Source organism: Hemiscyllium ocellatum, chromosome 18 (genome assembly GCF_020745735.1).
Source record: "Hemiscyllium ocellatum isolate sHemOce1 chromosome 18, sHemOce1.pat.X.cur, whole genome shotgun sequence".
NCBI classification, from domain to species: Eukaryota; Metazoa; Chordata; class Chondrichthyes; order Orectolobiformes; family Hemiscylliidae; genus Hemiscyllium; species Hemiscyllium ocellatum.
The window spans coordinates 67,907,431-67,923,148 of record NC_083418.1 but is presented as its reverse complement, the minus strand read 5'-3'; the positions used below and the strand labels follow the sequence as shown (position 1 = coordinate 67,923,148).

The window sequence follows — 15,718 nt, the reverse complement described above, 5'->3', positions numbered from 1 at the left end:
TCTGCACAGATGTGAACAGACCCACCAAGCCCTACCCTTGTTATTGCTTCAGACCTCTGTAATCCACAGCCACTGGCCCCATGATTGAATTTAGCCAAGTTTGAGTTCATCTTTATAATCTTTGCCCACACAGAGTACTAAAATGTTGCCCTCGCCCAGACAGAAAAAGCCTAAGTCCCCCAATTTTGCTGAAGGCATTGGCAAAGTAGATGTTGAGAGGATGTTTCTTCATGTCAGACAATCTAGAACAAGAGGTCACAGTTTTAGGATAACGAGGTAGCAGATTTAAAACAGAGGTGAGAAGAAATTGTTTCTCTCAAAGGATCGTGAATCCATGTGATTCACTACCTCAGAGTGCAGTGGATGTTGGAATATTGAAAAAATTTAAGATGATAGACAGATTTTTAAATTAGAAATGGGTTAAAGGATTACAGAGAGGGGACAAAATGGAGTTGACATCGAGATGTGATCAGTCGTGATCATATCGAATGGTGGGGAAGGCTTTAAGGGATGAATGTAATAGAAGGTTTTTATAAACTTCATTTCATTTATAAGATATCTTAAACAGGTACGGTTATACCTTAGCAGCAACTAATTATTCAAACATACTGAAAAGATGTACGAAAGTACATGTTTTCATCATTTTCAATTATGTATTGCATTTAAAAGTTTTGCTACAAAAGTAGATGGAAATTGAAAATAATTTCATAATTTAAATCAGGGAAGAGCTAAAATATTCAGGCAAATTTACTTAACCCGAGTACATAAATGCAGTAATGCTTAAAGAAAATATCACATTTGTAATTTTTTTTTGCAAGTTTTGTTTCAAAGATCAGCACTCTTTCTCACTGACACCATCCTTTTGCTTTCACTCTTCAGCTTGCGTCACACTAGCCGCTATACGAATATAATTTACTGTAGTTGCTATGACAGTAGTTCCTATAGTAACTGTACAGTAACAAGGATACTTCTCTAAGCTCTACTTACCTGGACAATGATTCCCTTGCTCTTGTACTCAATATGTAACGCTTGCGAAAAGAAATCCACAAAAGACTATTGAAAATAAACAGAAATTAAGTCAGGAGAGTGAGAGAGTTCAGTAGTATGCTGTTCTGAGTTTAACTGTAAGCATTCAGTCATTTCGACTCTCAGAGGTTGTAATCATAGGGCAGAACCTCGCCAGTTAGGAGCACAAATTTGTGATTTGAGGCACACAGCTAGCAGATCGTGCATGATTTCCAGTCCTGGGTTGAAATGATTTGCAGCACAATCCCTGTACCTGAACTGCCAGCATGTGATCACAATGGGAACAGCCTTGTGCCAGGAGGTAGAATGCATGAAATCTACTGTTGAGCTAAAATAATAGTCAAGTTATGATTTTATGAAGTCAATTATCTTGCTACTCAAGCTCAATACAAATTAAAACGTGTGTATTTTTTACAATGATATTTTAAACAGCCTTCATTTGAACCAGGGCTCAGCAAATGTACAGACAGTCCCTGGGTGATGAACATGTTCCATTCCCAAGTTTGTAACTCAATTTGTAGGCTTGTGGAATATACTATAGTATAAAATATCCACTCCAAAGTACAACCAGACATTCACATGTCAAATTATTAAAATTAAAGCAATATGGGATATGGTTTGTCAGTTCCTAAGTAGGGGACTCTTAGGAGGTTTGTTTTTGAGAGGCAGAGGTAGTAGAAACCATAGGAGTAGTGTCTTAGAGGGCTTGCTTTACATACAACAGGATATTGTAGTAAGTAGTTATGAAACAAAATTCAATAAATTAGTTAATTTATGGTCCAGCATTACAAAACCCCACAAACCTCTTTAGTCTGGGTTGAAGTCTTGAAAAATGCTGCACTAACGCTGCAGTACAGTATTGAGGGGCTGCTGCATGGTTGGTAGTGCCACCTTTCAAACGAGAGAAACATCGATCCTATTTGACTTCCCAGGTGGGTGTTAAAGATTCCAGGTGTTGGGTGGCTAGAGTTTGGCGATGGAGGAGACGCAGAACTTGCATGTCCTTGGCAGAGTGGGAAGGGGAGTTAAAAGTGTACGGCCACAGGACGGTGGGGTTGCTTAGTGAGTGTGTCCCAGAGATGTTCTCTGAAACATTCAGCAAGTTGGCATCCTGTCTTCCTGGTGTTGAGGAGACCACACAGAGAGCAACAGACACAGTAGATGACGTGTGAAAGTACAGGTAAATTTTTGATGACTGTGGAAGGATCCTCTAGGACCTTGGATGGAGGGGAGGGGCGAGGTGTGGGCACAGGCTTTGCACTTTTTGCAGTGGCAAGGTAAGGTGCTGGGAGTGGAGGGTGGGTTGGTGGGGGCGTGACCTCAAGGGAGTCACAGAGGGAATGGTTTCTGTGGAACACAGATTGGGGTCGAGGGGGAAATATATCCCTGATGGAGTCTGTTTGCAGGTGGCAGAAATGGTGGAGGATGATGCATAGCATCTGGAGGTTGGTGGGGTGGAAGGTGAGGACCAGGGGAGTTCTGTCCTTGTTGTGATTGCAGGGGGTGGGGTTCAAGGACAGAGGTTCGGGAAGTGGAGGAGCTGTGCTGGAGGGCATCATTGACCACGTGGGAGGGAAATTGCAATCCTTGAAGGACGCCATCTGGGATGTCCAATGGTGGAATTGATTCTCCTGGGAGCACATATGGCTGAGGCAGAGGAATTGAGAGTAAGGCGTTTTTACAGGTGGTGGCGGAGGGAGAGGAGATGTAGCCCAGGTAGCTGTGGGAGTTGGTGGGTTTGAAGTAGATACCAGTGTTGGGTCAATCACCGAAAATGGAGATGGAGGGGTCCAGGGAGTGGAGGGAGGTGTCCGAAATGATCCAGGTGAACTTCAAGTCAGGGTGGACTGTATTGGTGAAGTTGATGAACTGTTCAAACTCCTCGCGGGAGCACGAGGTGGCACCAATACAGTCATCAAATATAATGGAGGAAAAGGTGGGGAATGGTGCTGGTGTAGCTGCGGAACATGGACTGCACCCGACGAAGAGGCAAGCATAGCTGGAGCCCATGGCTACCCCTTTTGTCTGGAGGTGAGAGGATTCAAAGGAGAAACTGTTGAGGGTGAGGACCAGTTCAGCCAATCGTATGAATATGTCAGTGGAAGGGTGCTATTTGGATTGGCAGGAGAGCAAGAAACACAGGGCTTGGAGGTTTTCATGGTGGATGGATGTGTACAAGGACTGGATGTCCATGGTGAAGATGAGGCACTGGGAGCCAGGGAAATAGGAGGATAGGAAGGGCGTGGGCGGTGTCCCGAACATCTGTGGGCAGATCCCGGACCAAGGGAGACAGGACTGTGTCAAGGTATGCAGAGATAAGTTCGGTGGGGCAGGAGCAGGCTGAAGCGATGGGTCCATCAGGGCAGTCAAGTTTGTGAATTTTGGGTAGGAGGTAGAACCGGGCGGTGCAGGATCCCTGGACCATGAGGTGGGAGGCTGTTGGTGGGAGATCCCCTGAGGTGATGAGATTGTGGATGGTCTGAGAGAAGATAGTGGGGTGAAAGGTGAGGACCATAGGGGTTCTGTCCTTGTTGCAACTGGAGGGGTTGGGTTCAAAGGCAGAGGTGCGGCAAGTGGAGGATACAATGCATCATCCTCAGTCATTCTGCCACCTACAAACAGACTCCATCATCAGGAAAATATTTCCCTCTTCACTAACTCCCCGTCCCAGTTTGCCAAGGACATGCAAGTCCTTGGCCTCCTCCACCGCCAAACTCTAGCCACCCAAGCTCATGCCCCATCTTCCACCTTGGGACCCTCCAACCACATGGGATCAATGTGGATTTCACCAGTTTCTTAATTTCCTCTCCCCCCCCACCTAATCCCAGATTCAATCTTCCAACTCGGCACCATCCTCTTGAACTGTCCTACCTGTCCATCCTCCAGGTAAAAACAATGATTGCAATTGCTGGAAACCAGATTCTGCAGTAGAGTGCTGCTGGAAAAGCACAGCAATTCAGGTAGCATCCAAGGAGCAGTAAAATCGATGTTTTGGGCAAAAGCCCTTCGTCAGGAGAGTCCATCCTCCTTCCTACTTATCCGCTCCAACCTATCACCATCACCTCCCACCTCCATCTACCTGTCACATTCCTAGCTACCTTCTGCACCCCCAGCGCTAACCCCTCCCTTCATCTTTCACCCCTCTTGAGTCACCCCCTCATTCCCGATGAATAGCTAATGCTCGAAACAGCGATTCTCCTGCTCCTCAGAAGCTGCCTGACCAGCTGTGCTTTTCCAGCGCGACACATTTAGTCTCTGACCTCCAGCATCTGCAGTCCTCACTTCCTCCTAGTTAATAAAATTGGACAATTCAATAGTTTCATCAAATTTTCACATCTGGGGCAAGTCCAGGAACTGTGGAGATGTATTTCCAATGCAATTACCCCAGTGGGTTATGACACTTCGAATATACCACGGTCATGGCACTTCTTGGTTATTAATCATGGGATGTAGGTGTTGCTAGCTAGGCTAGCATTCATTGCCCGTCCTGAAAAGTGGCAGTGGCCTTCTGCAAACACTGCCGTCCATTTGATGTAGAAAGACCCATAATTGCCTAAGGGAGGGAGTTCCAAAATCTTGACCCAACAACAGTGAAGAAATGGCAAATCAGGATGGTGAGTGGCTTTAGGGAATATTGCAGATGATGGTGTTCCCATATAACTGCTGCCCTTGTCCTTTGAGATGGAAGTGGTCATGGATCTGGAAGGTCCTTTGCCTTCTATTCTCCAGGACAAACAAAGAGGTCAATTTTCAAATGATCGCCACAATTTATACATCAGGCCTCTGTGATAATGCCTTGGCCACAGTAGAGACTAATCAAGCAATTATCCTGATGAGTGCTAAATGAAAACTTCAGCAATGTCTCTCTTTAAGATCATCAAACCTGCAAATGCAAGTCAAAAGTGTTGAAAAGTAACATTGCTGGCAAGCTACCAATTTCTTTTCCTCATTCCAAGAGCAAAATCAGGACTTTTACAAGAATTGAATTAGCCGTAACCAAATGCTGCAGCACATGTTCAATTGTCTTCTCCGTCACCTCACTTCCCAACAACAAAGAATGAAGAGGCAGTTGACTGATAACAATTCTATTCTGCAGGGACCTAAGAGAAATGCACATGCATGTATATGCTAAAGATGGCACATTTAGCTACTTTCCACGAAGCAGACTTCCCTGCCAGGAATGTTTTATTTGGCATATCACAATACTTTTATATTGTTTAAATTCACAGTTGAATAAATATTACTGGGATTGCCATTATTTCACAACATAGAGTTTGACATACCACACAGTTATAACTCAAGCAAGCTGTCAAAAATATCAAGTTAAACCTGGTTTTTAGGCTTTGAACGGAGACTTAAAAGTGGAGGCCAAATTTCCACTGTACACAGAATAAATTTTGCCAGTCTCCCACCGGCATTTGTTTCTGTAAACACCACAGAAACAAAGTGCACAAGTAAAATAATAAAAATATTGACGACCTATTTCTACTACCAGGCATCAGTATCATACAGATACTAGGTGGCTCCAACGACCTTTTCTTAATGTGTTCTAAGCTTCAATCCCTGTTTCTACAAAGCTTATTAATACTGCTTAATGTCATTAAAACTTAATATTAAGACTTAATAACTTAATATTAAAGTCTTAAAACTTATTGACTGTAAAGTGCTGCAGCTTCTGAGGAGAGGAAACAGTTAATATTGAGGCCAGTATGATTTCTCTTCAAACATTTAACAAGTACAGCTGCTACGATTTAAAAATGATATCCAATTCATACAGTTAATATGTTGGGCAAAGATCAGATTCCAACTGTGGGAAAGATAAAGAAACAAAACATAAATGTGATGAGAATTTACAAGTTAACCAGCCCTTTTCATCATGCATACCAATTCAAACACAGAAAACAATGGAGAGGATGGGCAACATCTCACCTTGGTGGCAGAGTAGAGAGTCAGTAAAGGAACAGGATACAGTGCAGTGGCTGATGCCACGTTGAGGATGATGCCTTTTGACCTGTTAAAAATATGCATTATTCAGTTAACCTTCGGAATAAACGAGGATGAACTGTAGACTGAACACTCAAGGTTACATTATAAACAAAAAGCCTAACCCTAAAGTTGCTATCGTGGGAGCTTTGAAATAAATAATTTTAAATGATTTATTACATGTGTGCACAATGGAAACATTTTTCAAATATATAGTTATACAGCCACCTTCATGTTGATGGCAAATTTGTGAGCAACAGGATGGTAGCTATGATTCGCTCAGTGCACTGAAACCATGAGGTATGACTCTCTTCAACAAGTCATTTCACACTATTGGAAGCTCCGATGAATGACCATAACTGCAGGAATATAACCTGACTTCAGAGCTCAAAGCTAATGAAGAAAAGTGGACACAGCACTGCTATTTAGTAGGTGGTGGATTTTTGGATATTTATCCAACTGTTAATTACACAATTGACCATAATCTCAAGGAGAAAAGGTTCACAGAAAATTTCTTACATGAAACAAATGTAAATTTATATTCAAGAAAACAGATTTCTGTTCAAGGGAATCTATTGATATATGATCAGAAAACAATTTCAGAATAAATATTTGGCAATACAATGTTCAACCTGCACACTTATTTATAGTCTGAAGCTCTGGACAATGGTAAAAATGTGTAATTATGTAACCATGTTTGAGATTTTGAAATGAAATGGGCAAAATATTCTTGCTCGAGAAGTATTTAGGTTTGAAAATATTTACTTAATGTTTGATTGATTGATTGATTGGACTTCTTAGTCTGAACTAAGAGCTATTTTCTGGATTACAACAGAAAACGTCCTTCTAAAAGGACTAGTGTGTCATGGAAAGCCATGTTGACTCCCCATTACAGATCAAAGACCAAGAATACATGGAGAATCCAATATACTGGCGAAAAAAACAGCAAAATTGCAGCACTATTTTCACCTCAACTGCTCAGTCCTCTCTCAAGGCCAAATAAAGTACTTATAACATTTCGAATATATTCTTTTAGTTGTACTGGACATGTGGCCTTCCTGATCACGGGTGATACTCGTGCATTTCTTATTAGGGTATATGCACAATAAGATACATACCATTTTCGTCAGTCAGTGTACCTGATAGTAAACATGTTGATACATCCACAGCTTTCTTCCTTTCATACGAAGCACGTGGGTTTAGGCTAGTGTCTCAAATGACAATTCAGAATCCATAATGGAATGCTTATGATCTTTGCTTTTAAATCAGTTCTAGTTAGATTGGCAGAATTCTTTTTAAAGATAGGATCAAAGAGATCATTGCCTAGTTAAAATGCTGAATAGTGATAAACACCACTTAATCGTCTGTTAATCACCTTAGCCTCATGATCACCAGATACAATGATGCAGCTGCAAGGAAATGATGCTATTTCCCATGTGTTTATAAAATTTGCTTTCCACAAACACTTCATTAAGGACACAAATATTCATGGAAGCAAATAAAAGGCCTCGCTCCAGGCAAAACACTTGGAGAATCTCAAATCTATCATGCATTGATCTTTTTAAAAGATTGAGTTGAGGGCTCCAGACATTATCAATACAAGATGACTGCTTCACCAACCAAAGATCTAAACATGTGCAGATTAAACCTCATTTACTGTACTCTGAGCTATGGAGTGGACTCTGCTTGATGACTGGAACCCACGCACTGGTTAATATACTGTCCAAAAACAATAGTTAAAACGTTTCAATTTCACTGTTATTGGGTCATTTCTCGACTTGCTAGGTCTGCTGGATTAACTACTGTCAGTAACATATTTCAGACAGTTGACACCCTGGATATGTTATTACTTTCCCCCCATTAATCCCAAAACCAGATAAGTTGCCATTTTAATTAAAATGCAAATACGACAAATAATTCTTCCAAGCCAGTTTCAGAGTTAGCAACAACACCATTTATAAGAAATATAGACATGGAAGTAAGGGAATCATAGCTTAGAAATCCGATGATTAGTTAGTACGGATTAGACTTCTCATTTAGTAACTGTTCTCGCCTTGTTAGGATTTGTCTAAATAATGAGAATTATTAAACCTTTTATCCCTCAAATTTCATAGTTTTTAGATTGAGCTACCTGGTAATGCAGCATTAACGAAAAAATTTACTAGGGTTCCACCGGCAACCAAGTGATATCCAGAGAACTACACACTGCCGTCTTGTAAATCTTAATTATTAGTGATGGACCAATTGTGACATTAATAATTACAATAACTTACTAAAAATTATGAAAGTCCATACTTTGTAGTGAAAACTTTCATACCAGTGAACAGACAGAATTATTGCACAGTACTAATTCTACTCGGCCTTCAAGTAGTGTACAATCTCTGATAGCTGTAACACTCGACTATTTAGTGGAGAATAACTATCCATTTTAAGCCTCCTCTGCAAACCTGAGCAGATGACAGCAATATGCCTTATGTGGGGCTGCATGAGGAAGCCACTAACAAGACAAGGAAAAAGAAATGTTGTTGAAATAGCTTGATACTTGTTCCCCTGTTTCACAGTATGCTGCCAGTTGTAGGTGTCTAATACTCTCAACATTCCTCTGCTCCTGGGTCTTACCACTGGACAGCAAGCAGGCAACTCAGATTTTGCAGGTAGAGGTGGGTACTGCAGATTAGAGTTAAGATGAGAGTGGTGCTGGAAAAGCACAGCAGGTCAAGCAGCATCTAAGGAGCAGGAAAATTGACATTTCGACAAAAGCCCTTCATCAGGAATCACGAAGGGCTTTTGCCCGAATTGTCAATTTTCTTGTTCTTGGATGCTACCTGACCTGCTGTGCTTTTCCAGCACCACTCTAATCTTGACTCAGATTTAACTGCAGACAATGCAGAAGGAGCCTCAGAAAGAATGACACACATCAGCAGCTCACCCAGTTTATTCCAAACGATTGGATGCGCATGTACAGGTGAGTCTTAGGTGTCCTGACTGAGGAGTGCATTCTGTGATGTTCATAGGTTTGAAAATAGCTTGTGGCCAATGTTTGCACACTTATCTTTGACCCACAATGTCTCAGGCTGAGGAAAAGACGACAGATTTTAAATGATGACATAGGGAGCAATGCTGTAAAAATATGGAAGTCTTAATTTGTTTAAATTATATTGGAAAACCTTAAAAAAAATCAGACAAGATATAGAACAGCAAAGTGTGACCTTTTAACCTATGATGGACATTATAAGTGAATAACGTGAGCCAACGATTAATGTTGTTCTCTCACTTGTGGAATAAATCTGCAGTTCCTTTTAGTTTTTGAATCTCAGGAGTTCAGTTTCTTTCATGAAGGGCCAATACTTCATTTTTAAATGACCTGTGAATAAAATACTCTGTATTCACTTATTGCAGTGCTGTTTATGGCTGGTGAGGTTATCCCTGGGAAATACCAAAGAGACAGCCTGTAAAAATGTCAAAAACCTACTGAAGAAAACTAGGCTGTACTCGACGGATGACTCATTTTTTTGTGTGTGTGTTCACCTACAGAAAGAAATAGCCACAATATCAAAAGGGAAGACTTCCCTGAGCTTATGAATCATTCCCTATGATACATATATTGTTACTCAATCATTTAAACGGAAAGACAAGGTTCATTAGTCATTCTAAATGAATTCTTGAAGGAAGGATTCTCCCTTATAAATAATAATGAGTTGAGTGACTCACCGCTTCACCATCGCAGGCAATACCACCTTAGTCATCTGCAGAAGCAAAATAAGTGAAATTTGAAAAGAAAACTCAAAATAAATTTGCAAACCTAATCTAAGAATTGCATTGGACCCTAAAACTTATCAAAAGAAATAAAACCAAAATATGACAGGTCTTCACATGAGACTATAGCATCAATAAAATGTCCTTTTAGCATAATTCTCTTTGAAAAATTCCTTACATATACAGGCCAGACAAATCTTGCATTAGTATCACAAACAACCACCCTTCACTGTGTATGCTGCAAAACAGGACTGGTACAGTTTCTTTAAAGTGAACATACTAGTGCTAACTATTGGCATCATGTATAGCACCTATACCAGAATAGACTACAGAAGGCCCTAAAAAGCTTACCCAAACATCCACGAAGACAGGGAGGAGAAAGTGAGGACTGCAGATGCTGGAGACCAGAGGTGAAAAATGTGGTGCTGGAAAAACACAGCAGGCTAGGCAGCATCCGAGGAGCAAGAGAATCGCCGTTTCAGGCATAAGCCCTTCTTCAGGAATGAGGCTGGTGTGCCAGACGGGCTGAGGAAAAAAGGTGGGGGGGGGGATTTGGGGGAGGGGCACTGGGAATACGATAGGTGGAAAGAGGTGAGGGTGAGGATGATAGACCGGAGAGGGGGTGGGGACAGAGAGATCGGGAAGAAGATTGCAGGTCAAGAGGGCGGTGCTGAATCCGGGGGTTGAGACTGAGATAAGGTGGGAGGAGGGGAAATGAGGAAGGTGGAGAAATCTACATTCATTGCAGTTCAAGAGGGCCGTCTCCAGCTTCCTCATTTCCCCTCCCCCCACCTTCTCAGTCCCAACCCCCGGATTCAGCACCACACTCTTGATCTGCAATCTTCTTCTCGACCTCTCCGGCCTATCACTCTCACGTCCTTCTACCTATTGTATTCCCAGTGCCCCTCCCCCAAATTCCCTCCACCCTACCTTTTATCTCAGCCCGCCTGGCACACCAGCCTCATTCCTGAAGAAGGGTTTATGCCCGAAACGTCGATTCTCCTGCTCCTCGGATGCTGCCTGGCCTGCTGTGTTTTTCCAGCATCACATTTTTCAATCCTCGAGGACAGGCAGCATTGTGGCTGTGGTTAGCATTGCTGTCTGACAGCATCAGGGACCTGGGTTTGATTCTAGCCTTGGGCGACTGGGAGAGTTTCCTCCGGGTGCTTAGGTTTCCTCCTATAGTCCGAAGATGTGCAGGTTAGGTAGACTGGCCATGCTAAATTGTCCCATAGTGTCTAGGAATGTGCAGGCTGGGTGGGTTAGATGTGGTAATGCAGGTTTACAAGGATAGAGTAGAGGGGCTGGGTCTGGGTGGCATTCTCTTTGGAGGCTCATTGTGGACGCGACTGGCCAAATGGCCTTTTCCACACTGTAGGCATTCTATAATTCAATGCCTTAATAGGATCAGAAATTTACCGATGTTTAAGTATTAGTCTTACTCTCTTCTTTCTAAATGATAGAGGACCCAGATGGGATACATAATTGTCTATTTCCTCTGTCAATAAGAACTCATCTGTCAGAATTGAATGGCTACATGTGTCAACTCTAACAGTGGTGTTGTCGGGACTCCCCTTTTGTACTGAGTCCTGTTCTGACTATGAAGCGATCTACAATTGAGTTGAGTCATCACTGGCTGGAAACGAATGCTCTTCACAGCAGAGTTTTCCAGTTGTGGGAATCAAAGGCAACTTTGCCTATCAGACCCCAACTTCTTAAACAGTCAATTGCTAAGAATGATAACCCTTCCAATTAAAAGCATAGGAGATTTGAATGCATTGTATGTGGATTTAATTAAGAAAGAATCTCCCAGGCTGTCTGAATTTATTCCCCTAAGAATATTAACTCTTTCTTGGCTTACATTTGAATGTTTCATGGCTGCACAACCTATCAGTCATAAGTCTTGAGAATGGAGCACAGATAAGCCAATCGCATATGTAAAGATTTACAAGATGTTGCATGGGATGTATTTGACTATTTTGGCATATTATTTGAGAGCATGAGGAAAGACCAATAAATACTTGAAAAGAAGAACAGTGATCCTGAAAATGAACAGGAGAAGCTTCAGTATGGTCAGGGGTTATCAACACAATTCTCTCACTACTGACAGCAAGTTGAGTCAGGAATATTCCCTGCCCAGTGCCAGGGTTGGGGACAACTGCTCTCAGCTGGACAGAAACTTAGAGAGAGGGGAGTGGATCCAACAGTCATGATGCATTTTGGGATAACTGACAGGTCAAAAAAAAGCTCTCTCCTGAGGGGGGGGATGGATGACAAAGAATTAAACTATGAAATTAAATCTCAAGAGTCAATAATCTTGGGATTGCTACTTGAGCCAAGAGCAAATCAGTGGAGGATAAGTAAAATTAGAAAGTTAAAAGCAATCAAAGCTTGGTGGGGGAGAAAGGAGTTTCATGGGATGCTGGCAGTATTGGGGAAAGTAGGAACTGCACCTTTGGAAATTCATTAGACTCAGTTATATAACTAGGGTGTAACAGAGAACTTTAAATTAAAAAAGTGGGTAAAGGATCAATGTAAGGAAGATATGATAAATTAAAGATAGAAATCAAGGCAGGGGAGCAAGATGACAGTAAGGGAAATGATGAAAGGATGGCTCGAAGAAATAGATGTTGCAAAACTAAGAGGTTGCATCAGCAGATAAGGTGAGGAGGCTATGAAAATAATAGAAGTACAGAACTAAGGGCTCAGGAGCAGACTACATACATCATCATAACAAAACATAAGTGACAGCATGATTTTAAGTAAATACTGTGTGAACTGATAGCCATGATACAGATATTACTGCATGATGGCTAAGAATACGATTGGAATATATCAAGGGTACATGAGATCAAGGAAGAATAGCAAGGTCTAAAGGTGACACTGGTACGATAGAGGGAGTTTGGAAAATCAAAATGGAGAATCAACTTAGAAGTTGTACAGGGGAGTGTGCGCATCACCTATCTGTAATCACACCAAAGGATGGGGTACATAGCAAGAAGTAGCAAGGGATTTGTGTGAAAAATTGAGACAATCATGGAGGATTTTTACCCACATATATGGACCAAAGGCAGCATATACAATGGGCTCACAGTGGTGATCTCAGGACAGTTTCTTTAGAGCAGCATGTTCTAGAATCAAGCAGGGAGCAGACTACACTAGATCTGCAAATGTGCAATGAGAGATTAAAGAACTCAGTATATATAAATGCTTTTGAGTACCAGTGATCATAATATTGAATGCTGAAATGTTTGCGGGAGGGAAGGGTGGATTGAAGGAGAGTGTTTTAAGATTAAATAAAGTTAACTTTGAGGGCATGAAGACAGAGCCAGCTAAAGTCAACTGGGATATTGGTTTACATGCTAGGAGTAACAAGAAACTAGCATACAATTTCATTGGGTAATAGGGAAGATGAGTTGAACTGTGGTCTTTACTTCAAAGGGAACAGAGTATATAGACAGAGAAGATTTTTTAAAAACTATACAAGGACTAGAGGCTGAGCATTATGACAGTGGTAGTGTCCCTACCTCTGGACCAAGTGGCCCATGTTCACATCCCACCTGCTCCAGACGTGTGTAGTTGCATCACTGAACAGGTTGATTCCAAAATATACACAGGCATTAGTTACATCACGCTTTGACGAATGTGAAGAGTTTTGGTCCCATTAAAAAGGAAAGACATAACAGCAGTGGAGACAGTCCATAGTAGGTTCACTAGGCTGATCCTGGACAGGGAAGGATTTTATGAGGGGTTGAACAGTTTAAGTCTGTACTCCTTAGAGTGAAGAATAGGAGACATCGTTATTAAAAGATAAGATTATTATTTGACTTAATAAGATAGACACTAAAAGTTGGTTTCCCCTGTTGGATAGTCTGGGACTGGAGGGCACATTCTCAGAATGAGGATGTCACCTGTTTAATATGGAGGTGAGGAGGATTTCTTCTCCTGAAGTGCGGTGGAATCATTTAAGTTTACAAAAAACACCGAAGGCAGTCTAGGCCAGGTCATGTATATTTAAGACTGAGAATACACAGATTTCTAATCAGCAAGGGAATCAAGGGTTATGGGGAAAAGTTAGGAGTGGAATGCAGATGTGTTAGATCAGTCATGACCTCATTGAAACATGGAGACGACTCTGGACCAAATGGGGGTCTAAATTAGATTAGTGCAGGAAAAGCACAAAGGTTGGGCAGAATCAGGGGAGCTAGAAAATCGACGTTTCGGGTAAAAGCCCTTCATCAGGGCCAAATGGCTCACGTGTTGTTTTGACTAATGATCAGTAGTGATGCAGTGGTAAACATTCAAGGGAGTATTTCAGAATACTCAAAGAAACTTCCTAGTGAGGAAGAAAGACGTAAAGGAAGGACACACTATTTGTAGCTAACACACTATTTGTAGCTAACTAAAGGTTTAATGAGAGAGAGCGGGAGAGAGGGGTGTGGGGGGGGGGGGAAAAGAGGGAGGGAGAGAGAGAGAGTTTTTAGAAGAACATAAAAGAAAAAAAACAAGCATGTGTTGATCTTCTAGAGTGTGTGTTGAGTATGTATGTCGAGGGAATTGTTTATTTAAAATAATGAAATGGCAGATGAATTGAACAAATATTTTGCAGTTGCCTTCACTTTAGTGGACACAAATGACAATTCAGAAATAATTGAGAGTCCGGAGGTGAAAGGAAGGGAGAAACTCATTCACTGGGGAAAGGGTACAGCGATAAATTGTTCGAACTAAAAGTTCCAGGTCGTAATGGACTTCATCTCTGGTCTTAAAAAGCAGGCTGCTGAAATAGAAGATGCACCAGTTTTAATTTTCCAAAATCCCCTGGATTGTGAAAAGGTGCCACTAGATGAGCATACAGGAAAATCAACTTCTGTATTTGAGAAAAGAGGAGAATGAAGCAGGAAACTAGAGATCAGTTAGCTTAACACCTTCACAGGGAAATGATGGATTATCGAGAACTGTAGAGCAGGGTGCTTATAAAATGTTAATCGCAGTTAAGTTGATAAAAGAGAAGTCTTGTTTGACTAACTATTAGAGTTTTTTGAGGAAATAACAAGAAATGTGGATAAAGAACCACCTATGAATATGGTGCTCTTTGACTTCTGGATGGTGTGAGAGAAGATAGCACATCAAAGATTGCAACTCAAAATAAAAGCTTATAATGCAAGGTGGTGTAATAATGTGGACAGAAGATTGTTGAAATCATTAACAGGAAACAGTAGACGTGACAACTGGAAAGTCCAGAAATCAATGCAGTAGTCTCATGTAATTACAATTTATACTAATGACTTGGTTGAAGGAACCAAATGTATGGCTGCCAAATTTGCTTCCAGCCAAGCCACCTAACCTGCACACTTTTGGACTGTGGAAGGAAACTGAAACACCTGGAGGAAATCCATGCAAACACAGGGATAACATGCATAGACATATTCACCGAAAGCAGGACTCAAACCTGGGTCTCTGGTGCTGTGAGGCAACAATGCTAACCACTGAATCATTGTGCCATATTACATTTTCCATGACAAGGGAACATGTTTCACATGTGACAATACATAATGTTTTGATGCACATGCTCAATGATGTCCCACAAGAATCCACCAAGAAAGACTATATACAAGCATGTGGACATTCATCGAAATGGTACGTTTATCAACTGTCTTACGTGTACAGTATTGTAATTTCATCCATAGACTATGAGCATTAAATACTGGTGCAAACCTGATACAAGTCTGTACTCTTGGGTGTGAGAATTTAACCTGTGACTAATATAAATATCAGGACTTTATTCCAACATCATGACCCATCAGAATGATACCTTCCCATAAAACTGGAAACTCCACTTTATATAAGCTTTTAGCACAACTCATCTAAGGTGGTTTAACTAAATATTTTTAATCACAGACCTTCTTTAATATGATTAAATTTTTAAGTGCTGCACATAAGTTAATTGATTATA

General features: G+C 41.2%; 1 protein-coding gene across 1 annotated transcript in view; it reads right to left on the bottom strand.

Annotated features, from left to right (window-relative positions):
• Nucleotides 1–15,718, bottom strand: part of LOC132824494 (very-long-chain 3-oxoacyl-CoA reductase-B-like) — a 163,815-nt gene that overhangs the window by 15,974 nt on the left and 132,123 nt on the right. The window contains exons 7-9 of the mRNA XM_060839080.1: nt 9,721–9,755; nt 5,956–6,037; nt 988–1,053 (exon numbers count right to left, since the gene is read on the bottom strand). Coding sequence (XP_060695063.1) covers nt 988–1,053; nt 5,956–6,037; nt 9,721–9,755 — 183 coding nt within the window. The remainder of the gene's footprint in view (nt 1–987; nt 1,054–5,955; nt 6,038–9,720; nt 9,756–15,718) is intronic.